This window comes from Crotalus tigris, unplaced genomic scaffold (genome assembly GCF_016545835.1).
Source record: "Crotalus tigris isolate CLP2741 ecotype Arizona unplaced genomic scaffold, ASM1654583v1 scf7180000017764.6130737, whole genome shotgun sequence".
Taxonomy (NCBI): Eukaryota; Metazoa; Chordata; class Lepidosauria; order Squamata; family Viperidae; genus Crotalus; species Crotalus tigris.
In genome coordinates this window covers 1,240,878-1,256,165 of record NW_024096618.1, presented here as the reverse complement: position 1 = coordinate 1,256,165, position 15,288 = coordinate 1,240,878, and the positions used below count along the sequence as shown (strand labels likewise).

The 15,288-nt window shown below is 39.7% G+C and overlaps 1 protein-coding gene across 2 annotated transcripts in view; it reads left to right on the top strand.

Moving 5' to 3' along the window:
• CARNS1 (carnosine synthase 1) overlaps positions 1 to 15,288 on the top strand; it is a 28,264-nt gene that overhangs the window by 7,430 nt on the left and 5,546 nt on the right. Inside the window, exons 2-9 of one of the 2 annotated variants that reach the window (XM_039341025.1) lie at positions 162 to 290; positions 5,864 to 5,883; positions 6,275 to 6,527; positions 7,606 to 7,695; positions 9,551 to 10,038; positions 10,543 to 10,744; positions 11,682 to 11,773; positions 12,829 to 13,060. In XM_039341025.1, coding sequence (XP_039196959.1) covers positions 5,881 to 5,883; positions 6,275 to 6,527; positions 7,606 to 7,695; positions 9,551 to 10,038; positions 10,543 to 10,744; positions 11,682 to 11,773; positions 12,829 to 13,060 — 1,360 coding nt within the window. In that variant the 5' untranslated portion in view covers positions 162 to 290; positions 5,864 to 5,880. The remainder of the gene's footprint in view (positions 1 to 161; positions 291 to 5,863; positions 5,884 to 6,274; positions 6,528 to 7,605; positions 7,696 to 9,550; positions 10,039 to 10,542; positions 10,745 to 11,681; positions 11,774 to 12,828; positions 13,061 to 15,288) is intronic. The other variant, XM_039341027.1, reaches the window with a different exon arrangement.

The following is a 15,288-nucleotide window of genomic DNA, read 5'->3' as shown; positions in this document are numbered from 1 at the left end:
GTTCATGAAGTTGGGAGCTAGGCACAGAAGCCAGAAAGTTATGTGTGCCAAATCTTTATTGAGTGCAAGGAACATTTTGTTAGAACTGCCACCAAAGTGTGAATACTTTGTTTGATTAGATCAAAAAACAAGTAGTAAATTGACTTCTATGCCCTTTCTAGGTTCCATCTTAGGATAAATGACAGTGCAGCTGGAAGGATCAAGGAATCAAGAGAACTGCCAGTGGATCAATGCTGAGCTCTTTGAGCTACAATTAGCTGACTTGATTTGCCCTCACTCTATCCAAGGAGGTAAAAAAAAAAAAGTGGATGCTATTCCGCCATACTTTTGGTTGCTGTAATACAATAGCAGCCTCTCTCCATGTCAATTCCCTCTCTAACCAGAGGTGATTTTATTACAGATATTTAATTATGGAAAATGGAACTGTTTAATTTAGTTCCACCCAGATATATGGAACAAAATAAATGGATAAAAAGATGAAGTTAAACATGCCAGGCTGAAAGAAAGTGCAGTGCTTTGGGGTGGGGTAGCACTTTTTCCTGCGTGCTGGTTCAGCTATCCTTTGTCCTCAAAAAGGAAAGGCTATCGGAATAGATTGGACTGGAATTCAGATATTTATTCTGGGACAGAAGTGAAAGCAGCTCCTGCAGTTCATATCACAAATAGACACACCCAAGCTTTATTTAAATGATTGTGATGCCCTTGTGTCCAAATTTTGTATACATGGCTACTTTAATTTTAATTATCAAGGTGGTTATTACAGATAGTCCTTGTGCTATGAGAGCAATTGGTACAGTCATAAAGCATGACATCACATGACCGCATTATTTAGAGAGAAAAATCCCAGCAGTCTCATTTGCCATTGTAACTCTGGATCATGTGGGTCATTAAGTGAAACCCTCACGACCTCTGTGAAGGAGGAAACGGGTCAGGCACAGAAAAAATTGTCAATAGAAATCACTTGTTTCTTCCCCTCCCCTCTGCAGAGTGGAGGAACTGGAGAGTAAGGGACTACAAGAGAATAGACAGGCACAGAGTACAAGAGAATGGAGAATACACCTGGCTGTTTGCATAGCTTGTTCACTTGAGTGCCAGTGCACTGCTTCCAATGAATATTCCTAATTGTGTGCCTGCTTATTCTCTTGAAATATCTTCCTCTCCAATGTATGTAAATACAAACATTAATTTCCTTCTTGCTAATTATCCCAGCATCAAAGTGAGCATTCCAAAGAGTTGGGGGAGTGGGAAAAGGAAAACATAGTCATAGTCATATGACTTCTCATTTAGTGGCTGCTTTGCTTAATGACAAAGCTACCATTCTCAATTGTGGTCACTAAACAAGGATTACCTGTATAACCAAATATTAGGCTGATGGGATAGTTACTATTAGACCAAAAGATGTCAACTTGTTAGTGTTTATTTAAATAAATTAAGTGAGCTGACACTGGAAGCTCAAGTGTCTAATGAGCTTCATCTCTAGCAGTTGAAGTACTCTATTTCTTAGTTTCCTAAACAGAAAATGTAGGATACACAGGCTGCTAGGATACACAGACTGCTATTCAATTATTGATAAAAATGTATTGGATGCATTACCTCAGTGTAGGTGCTAGGGGTATACATTACCAACTGAAAAGAGTAAGAGGATTTTGTTTGTCCCATGGAAAGCTCTGGAGAGAGACTAGTATGATATAATATTGAAGAATGGCATATTGCTAGAACTGGAGAGGATGGCAGGTAAAAATGGAGTTGAAATCTGCAATCCTGTTTATAGTAATTAATTCCAAATTTTGATTGGGTAAATGGATTGTGTTTTGTAAATAGATTTTATGTTGTGAATTTCATTGGGGATATGCAGTTGGAAGTTTGGAGCAGTTAAGCAGAACTGAATTTTTTTAACACAAAGAAAGGAATACTGGAATTTACAAAACATTTATACACAACAGTATATAGAAATATGTGCTCTGGGGAGCCATCAGATTCTTGCTGCAGGAAGAAGTATATTTCCCTTACTAGTGAGGTCCTGCTCAAACCTTTTCAGTAACTGCTGATAGCTTTGGTTGCACTGAAAGCTGCTCTTTAGGATGGTCATGGTCATAGTATTTCCAAGCTTCTCTATTTGGAAGCATGCAAAAAGGTACAAGTAGATACAAACCTTCAGACAAAAGTCATACAATTTCTTGATGTTTGTGGGGGGAAACATGATTGATGCCATCTCTAGCATTTTGATTTGCAAAAGGCTACAAGAATTCAAAATGCTTAAGACAAATAGCAATAGCATTTAGACTTATATACCACTTCACAGTGCTTTACAGCCTTCTCTAAGCAGTTTACAGAGTCAGCACATTGCCCCCAACAATCTGGGACCTCATTTTACTGACCTCAGAAGGGTGGAAGGCTGAGTCAACCTTGAGCTGGTGAGGATCAAACTGCCAAACTGCTGGCAATTGGCAGTCAGCAGAATTAGCCTCAATACTGCATTCTAACAACTACGCCACCAGGGCTTACATCATGGGTAACAATCATTTTACCATATAGCTTTTAAATGTTTTGGAGTTCCAGGTACTTGTCCATTTATTACTATAATAATAATAATATTATACTATACTATTGTTACTATAAATAATAATTGGTGCATCTTTCCACCAATCCCTTTCAGCTGATTAGAACTACAGTATTATCTGGTGAGGCCAGCTAGCCACTGATTCAGTCAATAAGAGCCTTGCGTGAATCTTCAGAGCTTGCCAAAGAGACTGGGAGTATACTGAATTATCTAAATTTAATTCTAACATTTGCTTTGTTTTATTCTTCTTTTTCTTTTAATACATTGTATTGTTTTGATACAATGATATTTATACAGTATTAATAGAAAATTATTATTATTTTTTTTAAATTTTACAATAAAAACCCCTTCCCCAATCCCTCCCAACCCACCCCAAAACCCTCCCCCATTCTTCCCAGAGCTGAATACAGGCTTAACTAGATCTTACAAGAAAAAAAGTTTTAAACCCAAATAAACCTTAAGCAAATATAATTACACTCAATAAACAAATTGTAAAATACTTTAACTCCATTATATATAAAAAACAAAAAGAGGAAAAAAAGAGAAAATTAAAAAAATTAAAGAATAATAACAATTACACTTCTAAATAATATCTTAAACTTATATAAATTATTCAAAAGCTAGATAATATTTTTTTATATCATACTTATATTGTATAAAATTTATCCATCTTTTCCACACCAAAAGATACTTCTCTTGCGATTGATCTTTCAAGAAAGCCGAAATTTTTGCCATTTCCGCTAAATAAGAAACTTTAAAAAACCATTCTTGCAAAGTAGGCAAAAATTCCTTCTTCCAATATTGCCCTATTAACAACCTAGCCGCAGTAATTAAATTTAACATTAAAATAATCTCTTTATCATCCCAATCAGAAACAATACCCAACAAAAACAATTGTGGAGTAAATTTTATCCTTCTTTTAAAAATTCTTTGAATATTCCACCATATCTTAATCCAAAAAGCTTTAATACTTTTACATGACCACCAGATATGATAATAAGTAGCATCCGAGCAACCACATCTCCAACATTTAGGCTGCAGGTTTGGATACATACGAGACATTTTTTGTAGATCAAGGTGCCATCTATAAAACATTTTATAAAAGTTTTCCCGTAAGTTTTGGGCTTGCGTGAATTTAACATTCCTCACCCAAATAATCTCCCATGTATCTAATAAAATCGGTTCATCAAAATTCTGTGCCCACTTAACCATACAATCTTTAACTAGCTCTGCTTCTGAATCCAATTCCACCAAGACACCATACATTCTTTTAATGTGGGTTCGACTTTGATCTCTAATTTGTTTTAACAAATTCTCATCCTCTCTAAGCAAGCCCAAATAGAAAGTTATTGATGTTCTATTGTTTAGATAACTATTGGAAATAAAGAAAGGAAGAGAAATATTTTATCAATATTCATTATAGTTTAGGATGTCAATATTATAAGCATAAGTTTATTTGATTTTTTTTTCTTCCAGAATTAAATATACCAGGGGAATGTGTGTGTGTCTGTTTGTCTGTGTCTATGTGTAAAGCATGTCAACAAAAGGATTTAGCAAAATTAACAAGTGTTAAAATGCCAAAAAAAATAAAAGAAAGAAAAAGGAAAAAGTGGGGGTTGGAGTTTCTAACTTCTCTCTTTTTATACATCTGCTAATTTACATCGTAGAAATGTAGGCCCTCTTAGAAACCAGACTGTAAGTGATGCTGCATGATGTATTGTATATATGAGAACATTCTTGCTTAAATTATTTAGCATTCTTCCTTAAGTCTTCATATTGTTGGAATTGTATCTTTCTTCCAGGGTTGGGTAAAATTCATTCTTATTGTTTTCTCTTCAGATCATATAAATCTTTCACCTTTTACTCTTATTTATTCTTATAAAATGACTTCAATCTGTGAGGGGAACTGTCTAGCAAAACATCTCTGTCTGAATACACATAGGTTATTCATCTGCCACTAAAAGACCAAGCTAGCACAGAGCTCAAGGAACATGTATACTGAAATTTTTTCTAAGTATTCTGAGTCATCTTCCCTTACATAATGAGAGTAAACATATACTTCCCCAACGCAATATTATTGCAATCCATATCTAATCAGGTTTTCCCCCTACTTTGTCTCATCGTTTTTGCTTTTTTGTAGTATTTTGTTGCTGAAGACATCTGAAAATCCTCAAACTTTGCATTGTTTTTTTTTTTTGGGTGGGTAGATGGATCTTTGAATCACTTTAATAAAGATCATAAATGTTGCACAATTTAATTTCTGCCAGTGCTTTAAAACACCATTATAAGGACTAAGTAGCACTAGGTGTGATGGAATTTACTGCCTAGTTCTATGAGAATTTCAAATGCTGCTCTGATATGTTTGTAAGAAGGCAAGGAAAATATGGATGTAACCAACTTTAAATGAGATCAACTGATCTTGAAAATGCTATCTCCAATATTTGTCCTTGTTTGTCCTATTTCCACAAAATCTATTTCAGCCTGTCAGCAGTAGGTTGCCCTAGGTAGAATCTGGAGAGAGTTGCAAAATGAGCATCAGAACGCATGCGGCATAACAATTGTTTCAAAGGAGCTTGAGATCAAACATGTCTTTGTTTTCAAAATGAAATAGTTAGGCATGATTTCAAGATAACAGTAGAAAAAAAAGATATTTATATTTAGTGGCTACTTCACTCCAAATGATTCTGAGCAATTAAAATACAATAAAATAGAGATCCCCAACCCCCAAGCCGCAAACAAGTGAAGCCCAATCCATGGGATGCAGGCAGCACACGAAACAATACCTCCTCCGGTCCATGAAAACACCTCTCCCCACGGAACCGGTCCCTGGTGCCTAAAAGGTTGGGGGCCTCTGCAATAAAAGAAAGTCAGGTCATAAGCATACAGAAGACAAAATAACAAAGCGTCCTCAGGAGTCCAACCACCAAGGTCTATGAGAACAACCATTTTTTCACTGAAACTCGTTGAACATCCTTATGGGTGGCTGTAGACATTAAATCAATCTATCTATCAATCAAGGTTAGAGTCCTATGGCTCTTGGGAGAACGCTGTTCCAGAGAGTAGCCAGGACAGAAGCACAGAAAACCTCAGAAAGCCAGATATGCTCTTATTCAAGAGTTTGGTGAGGGTACCTGCTGTGCCTAAGCTGCTTCAATGTCCCTTAAAGTTAATTGTAAGGTTATGGAAGAACATCCTCATCTTTTTTAAGGAGATTTGTGTCTGGGTTTAGGGATGAGATAAATATTTGGGTCACAGGAAGTATAAAGAAACTTGATTTATTTCTTCTTTTTTTTTCCTTTGCAGTATCTTCATCTTGAACAATGGTAAGTTGTTTTCCTTGCATCTCTTCTTTTCCTGCCTTTTCTGGTTTGTGTATGTGTTGCTGTTTCATGCATGCACACACAGAGACATATATTCTTAAAGAGAATATGTGTGCGTATTTTAAAGAATCTTTTAAGAATTGTTAAGAATATCCCATTTGAGATTATTTCTGAAATGAAGATTTGTTAACAAGTAGAAACTGATTTCTAATAGGTGGTGGCTGGTATCTTCTTCCTTTTTGCAGTGAAGATTGTTCTCATCTTGAGTCCTCTATAGACCAGCAGCTGAGACAGGGAAAAGCTCTCAAAATAAATGTCTCTCTGTCCTTGGATGGTATCTAAAGTGCATCTCTTTGCCTTTTTCTTGGCATATTTTTCAATACTTTGACTGCAGCTGTCTCTGGACCAGATCCACACTGAACCACCCCAAACACCCAAGGAATTGGATTGGGTAGAACAGAGCTTTCTTCCCCCCATGAGTCCGTTGCGCAGTGCCCGGCACCGAGATACACTCCTGGATAGCAAAATTAGCCCTGAGGATGCACAAGCCAAGGCCTGGACTGCCTATTACTATGACTTGTTGCAGTGCAGCTTACAGCAGCAAGGGCTCCCAGAAACCATTGATCTCACCAAGGAGCCCCGATCAGGTGGGTGTCACATTATATTGGTCACATGTAGAATACTGATTGGCTTAATGTACACATAATACAAAGTCAAATGTTTTTAACCATAATTTATTGAATAATTATATATTTAGTTGCCTGATTTGTGCATATGTTTAAACCATAATGGCTGATCCTTATGTTTGGAATCGGGATGTAAAATACAAACCTAAAAAAGATAAAGACTCCTTGAACGAAGTTGATGGCTTATGAATGTATTCATGTAGCTTTCTGGACAATGATAGGGGATTTTTAAAAAATCATTTACCAGTTTAGTCTATAAAAATACCTCGGTCCAAGTACTAACTATGTCCAACCTATTTAGCTTTTTTTTTTTTAAGTTCAACTCTGATGGGCTGCCACCTGTGAAGAAAAATACAGAGCTTTTGTGCCTGAAAGCTGAAGGAATGAATAGAATAAAAGGAAATATAGAGGACAGTGATGGCGAACCTTTTAGAGACCGAGTGCCCAAAAACCGCCCCTGCCCTGCTCTGCCTCCCACCCTGCCTGCTCTGCCCCCACTGCCCCCTGCCCCACCCACCTGCAGGAACATGCACTGCCTCTATGGCCTGCAGCAGATCACCCAGGCAGCCCTGCAGCACCATGGCAGCCACGCCCTCCACCCACACCCCGTAGCTTCATCTGCACACTATGGGGTGCGAGGGTGGAGTCATGTCCCTGCTGCCCGGTTATGTCCTTGGCTGCACTGCTCCGCGTGGGCCACACCCAGGGGCAATTCTCCTCCAGGGAGGCTGCTAGTGAGGAGGGGGCCACAGCGGAAGGCAGGGCTGGAGAGATGGCACACTTGCCCACAGAGAGGGTTCCGAGTGCCGCCTCTGGCACGCATGCCATAGGTTCGCCACCACTGATATAGGATAATAATCTGTCATCCTGTTATGGAGTAATCCTTGTATTTGAGCACTTCAACTGCCTTTATACCTGTAAAAAGATATTTACAGGGATTCTGCCTTCAGGACCTAGGAAATGACCAGATTGCAAAGAAAGAAAGAAAAAATGAGGTTTCCAGTTAATGAACCACTGATTTTGTTCTTGTCTTATTTAGGATTTGGACCCTCAGATATAACCATGTGTGTCTTGGGTTCCCCTGCTTCATATCTGTCAGTGCTTCTGGAAGGTGGCAACCAGTGTCCTGGTAAGTTCTTAAATTAGCATTTTGCTTGAGCTTAGCCTATCCTTAAGGTTTGCTCAGAAGTGCTAAGCTGCTGATGACCCGTATGCTCTTCCACTTGATAAATTATATGTGAAAACTCACTACCATCAATTAATCCTCAAAATTTTGTTTCACCCCAAACATATTGTTACAAATGAGCTATATCAGTGCTCTTCAAGCTAGTGTCTTCCCATATGCTAGAAGTGCCAGAAGATATATGCCCTTTCCTTGCCAAGGATGCCTTTGAAAATCAGCTGTGATCTTCAAAGATGATAAAGGGTAGCATCCTCTTAATCATATGATAATTCGGATTCTGAAGATGCTAATCATTTTTTTTTCTTTTTCTGTTCAATCATGTCAGATTCTTGGAAACTGCCTGAAAAGAAGGATTAAGTGGAAGAGTTTTTGAACAGCAGTGACAATTAAACTAGATATTGGGAAACACTATTTGTGAAGAGCTGCCTGAATCCTCTTTGTCTTAATTTGTTCCTGATTAGATCTTTTTACTATTTCTTTGTTTCAGGAGTAGAGGCTAAAATCAGATTTGGTCGCCATTTTGAATAGTTAAGGAATTCAAAGTTGTATATTAAACTGGAACAGTTTTTGGTGTTCCAATTTAGAGGGTTAAATCTGTTTTCTAAGGAAGGCAAGGCATCTGAATAATTTCTAGCTGCAAGGATAACACAAAGAACCAGCTCTTTCTTCTCCCTCCACTTCCCCTTCAACATTTTTGGGGTCCATCAGTTTGGGAGAAAAACCAGTTTGTCTTCTCCTTCCATGATAGTCCAAGCAGCACAACTAATGATCAGTGCTGATGAGAGCTGAAGTCCAATAAGGAATGAGGGCTACAATTTCCCATCCTTTGCTTATGCAGTAACTTTTGTCTCAATGTTTTCAAACAGGCAACCTTGGTGTGCTTTCCCCCCCATTCATTTGAATAAGGAGACTGTCTTTTTGAGTTGGGAGGCAAACCAAAGACTTTCCTCCAAAAGGGAGCTGAGCTGCTTTCCGGGCAGAGAGAAATGAGCTGGCAACTCACAAGCCATTTTTGCTTCTTTGTTTATTCTGTTGTCTTATCCCAACATCCTTTCAAAAACAAACAAGCACATCCTTTCCAACAAATAAAATGAAAAAAATGAAATAAGTAGACACCAATTAGGAAGGCCTACCTACACATCTTTAATTATAAATGTGATGCTTGTACCTTTGGGGAATTGATGTTGGCATCTTACAAATTGCATGTTTAGCTTTCAGAATGCCTTCTGCATATTGTAGGGGTTGGATATGACGTTATTAAGTCAGGGCTTGTGGTACTCTCCTCCAAAGTGTAGGTGGGCATTTTCCTACAATATTTTTCATAAATCTTGAAAGGCTATCACCCAAACAGTGAACAACCCATTATAATAGAATGACTGGCTAATGCATAATAATGATAAAAAACAGAATGACAATGTGCTAATGATATCCTGAGAGATTATTCTATTTTCCTAGTTTGGTCTCACTAGGTTCAGCGGTGTCATGTGGGAAATACTGTATGTCAGGATAGCACATTACAGAAACTGGAAGGCAATTTGCTGGTTCCAAAGCCATTGTCAGAGCCAGTAATCAGGGTGCTGGTGGCACACAGTATGTTTTTCACTGTTTTGTACTACCAGTCCCTGATTACTTGCCCCGGCAATGGCCTGGGAACCAGCAAATTGCCTTGCTGTTTTTTGTTCTGTTACTGGTTATTACACAGGCAATACATCTCTACATTTTGGTTTGTTTAATTTTTCACAACAACCCTAGTTTCTCAGATATATTCACAGGCTGGATTTCCCATCTTCCCTCTCCCTAGGTAACATGCTGCTATGCTTGTCACCAGCCTGGCTCTCCAAGGTTCCATCAGAAACTCATCCCAGAGAGTCATCTTTATATGTACTGAAGGCTGTGACATTTGAGCTTGGTGGTCGCACAGTGCTGGAAGAATTTTCTTCCCCACGTCGGGTCAGCTACTTCACAGGGAGCTTTGAGCCCTGCAAGTTGCAGGGCCAGTCAGCAGCAGAATTGGCCCGAGATCTTGATTGCCCCACGGGTGGTTCGGGAGAGTTGACTCGCCTTCTAGAGGACAAGTTGCTGACCCGGCAGCTCATGGATCAGAAGGGAGAAGTAGCTGTGCCCCCCACCCTGGCTTTCACCTTCAAGCGCCCAATGCTCCTGCACAATGTGACAGAAGAGCAACGCATCCACTTGGTTGAATTGAGTGGCCGGGAAGGACAAGACAACCTCCTGCAGGAGGAAATTACAGCCTTCTTGCAAGGTGGTGCAATGGAGTCCTACAAACAGGTAAGAGGTGCTGAACTGAATTGAAGGGTTGCCACAAAGAAGAGGGGTCAACCTATTTTCCAAAGCCTCAGAAGGCAAGACAAGAAGCAATGAATGGAAATAATCAAGGAGAGAAACCAATCTAGAACTAAAGAGAAATTTCCTAACTATTAGAACAATTAATCAGTGGAACAACTTGCCTCCAGAAGCTGTGGGTGCTCCATCGCTGGAGATTTTTAAAGAAATGATTGGACAGTCATTTTTCTGCGATGGTATAGGGTCTCCTGCTTGAGCAGGGGGTTGGACTAGAAAGCCTCCAAGGTCCCTTCCAACTCTGTTATTCTGTTCTGTTGTTAGAAAGCAAGACAGATACCAGGTGAAGACAAGGGCATTATAGAGCAAGAGCACTGCAGTTCTTTCTATTCAGATGAAAACTTAGCATGAGAGTTGGAAACAGAGTACAGAATTGTGAGAAAAGAGCTGGGATGCTTAAGCCTTGCTGTTACAGGTATTATACTTCCACAGGTGGTGGTGAAGCCCTCAGGCTGGCGGTGCAATGGAGCCCAGGCTGTATCGTTTCATGACAAGTCAGAACACGGAAGTGTCCTGCAGGTTGTCCTTGCCTTGCTGGAGACTCTAGAGGAAGACGAGAGCATTTTGCTGGAGCCTTTCATTCCTACTGCTCAAATCCTCCGATCTGGGCCTCTAGTTACAAACAACTCCCCAGGTAAGTTTGTCACAAAGTTAATTATCCTTCAGCTCAGTACCTGTAAAGCAGGGGTGTCAAACTCAATTTCACTGAGGGCCGCATCAGCATTGCAGTTGCCCTGGGGGGGCTGGGTGGGTGTGGCCAGAGTGGGTGCAGCCTATTGGGTGGGCGTGAATGGAATGGGTGTGGCTACTGAATGGGCATGGCCAGTTCTACATCATTCGTGTCAAGGGTGCCTATGGGGGCCTGGGCAGGAGTGGGACAGATCTGAGGGTCTCTGGCAGAAGGGGGTGGACTGGGGCAAGTGCCAAGATGGCCACCACAAAATTGTACATTGGCTCCCAGCTGGCCTGGGCCAGGGCCAAGGCAGCGGGGGCCGTTCCCTCACTGTTTCCAGATGGCTTTGTGGGCCACATGAAACCACTTTGCGGGCCGCATCCGGCCCCCGGGCCTTGTTTTTGATATGTCTGCTGTAAAGTTTAGTTTAATCTACTCTTCCAAGTCCCATACATGCTGGAATACAACTCCCAAACTACCTATAGCAACAATTGGGAATTCTAGGATTTGTAAATCCTTCATATCTAAAGGTACCAGCACAGTGAAGACTCAGTTATTCCATAAACTATTGTTTCTTCTACTTGCTTTGCTTTATTTTGTTAGCATCTCTTGCATGTACCAGGGCTTGAGCATTTTTGAAGATAAGCTTAGTTATGATGATTTATGATGTAGTAGAACCTGCACAGCTCACAATACTAGTAGTGATTGTAAGATTACCATCTTCAGATCCATTATTCTCCAAAATTACTTGACTAATAGTACTCCAGAGTAATATAAGCTTTTTATCAGACCTGTCTTGTTCTTTTCATTTTCCTCCATATATTCAGATCCTATTAATTTGTTTTTCTGATATCTTCCATTTCTCTTTCCTATTTTTCTTTCTGCTCTACATCTCCAGTTCCAGGCAACATATCTCTGCAGTCCAATCTGGCAATCCGAATTTGTGCTGTTGTATGCAGATCCCGAAAAGATCAGCCTCTGCTAAGCAAGGTAAAGGGGACTCTGTGCCCAACTGAAATGAAAAGAAAACAAGGAACGTATCACTGGTAGAAAAACCACAGATCATAGAAGAGCCATATATAGCACAATAGGTGATTAGTATATTCACAGCAATATTGGCGTCTCACTTTGTACTTTTCTATGGAACAGTGTAAAAATAATTGAGCTCACAATTATTGGTGCTTACAGATACAGCAAACCTTTCATGCCAAAACAATGTCTCGTTAAGAAATAAGCTAAGTTACTATAATCAGGGGGTTGACAAATTTTACTCTCCTGTTGGGTAGGAAATACTCTAATCTCTATAAATCAAACAGAACTGGAGACCTTTCTGTATTATATAGAAATAGCCATAATCCAATAAAGTGAACCCAACCCTTAGGACTGTTCAAATGGAGATGTTAAGGCAAGTTGACAATAGTTCAAAAAGATCTTTTTTCGTATAGATTTTATTAGTTTTTATAGGGTTAGGAATAAGGTGGGGTCGGGGTTGGGGTTGGGATTTGGGTTAGGGTTAGGATTAGGGTTGGGGTTTTTCCAAATAACATTCTCAATATTTAGCAAACAGCATAATGTCGGGGTTCATGTGTTTAACAAACAATAATAGATAAGTTAATTATCATAAACAATATGTTAATTAATCACTCAATAGTCTTCTTCTTGCTAATATATATTCAAAATTACATATCACATTCCTTTCTCTCTACTTCGTTTTTTAGCCATTGATAGAAATTATCCCATGTTCTAAAGTACAGAGTCTTCTTTCTCTTTTATCTTTAAAGTCAATCTATCAATTTCTGCACACTCTAGAATTTTCTTAATTAGTACTTCTTCAGCTGGTAAATTTTCATTTTTCCAATGTTGGGCAAATATTAAATATCTGCAATCTTTCTCATAATTAGCTCCTATTATTCCTAACAAAAATAATTCTGGTTTAAAGTCTGTTTGTTTTTTAGTCATTTTCTCCAACCATAAATATATTTTAACCCAAAATCTTTTTGCTTTAGGGAGTTCAAAAAGATCTTAAACCTTTTGGTTCTTTTCAGGTAATATGTGCCGTAGGTCCGGCAAATAAGCCACTGAAGCACCAGACCACAGTGCCTCAGACTCTGGAAAGAAGCCTACAGCACTGGGGCGTAAAAGATGAGATCCAAATTGCTGCAATCCATGCCCAGATTAAGCAAAAAGCAGAGGCTGCCATGAAAGCCTTCATGGATATGGAGACTAGTCTATCAGTTGAGCAGAAAGGTGGTCACCAAGCACAAACTGACATTATTGGTAAGCTTGTAGCATCAGTCATTATACCTTATCGTTTATAAGATATTGTGGGGTACTGCAGTTTGATTGCGCAATGAAACTGGGCCTGTCAGAGCAGCTGAACTGCACTTTTAGCAAAGCATGGGGCAGTAGTGTGAAGTGGCTTTACTGATTATAGTAACAGGACCAAATAGCATCCCACAGCATTAAAGAAATTCCTTTCCAGGTTCTCTGTTCTAGAAATAGGCTTGCACAATGTCTATTTTTTATGTTTATGTTAGCAGCTGCTTGCCTGATAGTGAGACTACAAGTCTCTAATAAAAAAAGAACTGCACGATATTTCATTTATTTTAAACATTGCTGCTGCCTGCCTTCTTGGAATAGAGGCAAATTAGGGTCTTCAAGTCACATTGTATTGATTTTATTTTTTGAGTATTGATTCCAGCCTCCGAGGGTGTAGTTGAGCAGTAGGTTCTGGTGCAATTTTTCCCTTAAAAACAACAAATTAAGAAAAAGAACCAAACTTCGTTGCCACCAGTGAATTAAACTTGATATCACTATCTCACTTTATCTGAAATTCACAAGTCCGATTTTTCTTGCTAAATTATCTATTTTTCATGTTACTACTATGTACTGAGCAAACTTGTCCCAGCCTCCTTAATCATTATTGACATCTTCTTTGCCTCACATAACCTCAACTACCACTTGATAACAAAAATAGGGGAACAGAAACACACCCTTGGTTTGCTATTTTTTTCATTGTTCATCTCTCCCCTCCCCCCCAATAGTGTGACTGATGTGACTGCTTATGATGAAAGAGAATTAATTATGAGAGGCTTGGAATATGAGTCAGGGCATTTTTTTGTAGAGCTGGATATTGGGTACCGTGTTTCCCCCAAAATAAGACATGGTCGAATATTTTTTTGCCTCCAAAAGAGGCATTAGGTCTTATTTTGGGGGGATGTCTTTTCCACTGTCTTCCCACATGCCAGTGGCACTGATAGCCCCATCCAGCATGAGCCTGCATGGCTGCCACTGGCTCACTTCTTCTGTAGCTGCTCACCACAGAAAAGGCCGGAGGGCGACGTGTGTGTCATCCTGGAGCTCCCTCCTGGGCTGCAGAGGCCTTCTTGAAGGCCTCTGCCAATGAAATGGAGGCTGGGGGCTACGCCCATGAGCGGCGGCAAGTGGCTATAGAAGAATTTGGCTGCCGGTGGCCATGTGGGCTCCTCCTGGATGGGGCTGTTGGTGCCACCACCATGAAGCAATGCAGGTGTCGGAGCATGAGAGGCCTGGCTGTGGGGGCCCTGAGGTAAGCGGTTGCGGGGTGCATAGGGCAGCTCCATCCCCCAGCCCAGCTCTAGCTTGATTTTTACGTCTGCGCCTCGCCTCATCTTGGGCAACCAGAAGGTGGGATGGAGTGGGCGGGGTCTTAACTAGGGCTTATTTTGGGGGGGGGTAGCTCTTATTTTTGGGGAAACACAGTAGGAGGGAAATAGGAATGAAAGAAGTGAAAGAACTGAAAGTAAAATATATTGGGTTTTTTAGTATGTTAATAATTAATATTTTAAGATATTTTATAAATTAGTGTTATTTGTTTAAACTTTGAGATGGTTGTATCTAATAGAAAGTTGGAGATCATTATTGTTGTATTAGTTTGATACACAATTTTTGTCACTTTTAATTTGTTATGTTATTCCCCTTCCCTTTTTCTTTTATGATAATTTGTATTATAATAGTTGATACTGAAATTTAATAAAGGTACTGTTAAAAAAAGAAATGAAATTAAAAGTAGAATGACTTGTTGATGATCTCTGGCAGGGCCAAGGAGGGAATGTCTTAGTTTTTCCTTGATCTATCAGCAGCTTTTAATGCCATCATGGTATCCTTCGCTGAGGATGGTTCTCCCACTCCTAAATGGTTTTCCTCCTTTCTCTGTGGTTGATTCCAGTTGGCAGTGAAGGGCGAGGAAGAGATCAGTTTCAAGATCATTGAAAGGGGAAGTGCTTCAGATCTCAATACTCTCACTCCCCTTTTTAATAGCTACATGAGGCTGCTTGGTAAGGTCACCCATTAATTTGCAGTTGGATATCTTCAGTATGCTGACGATACCCACTTATATATCCTGACCCCAAGCTGACCAGGTGATCCTGGGATGTCTCAGTGCCTGGAGGAAGCACAGATCTGGATAGAGAGGAACAGAAGCTAACCTTGACAAGAATGACTGGCTGTGGGTATTTGGACCATTC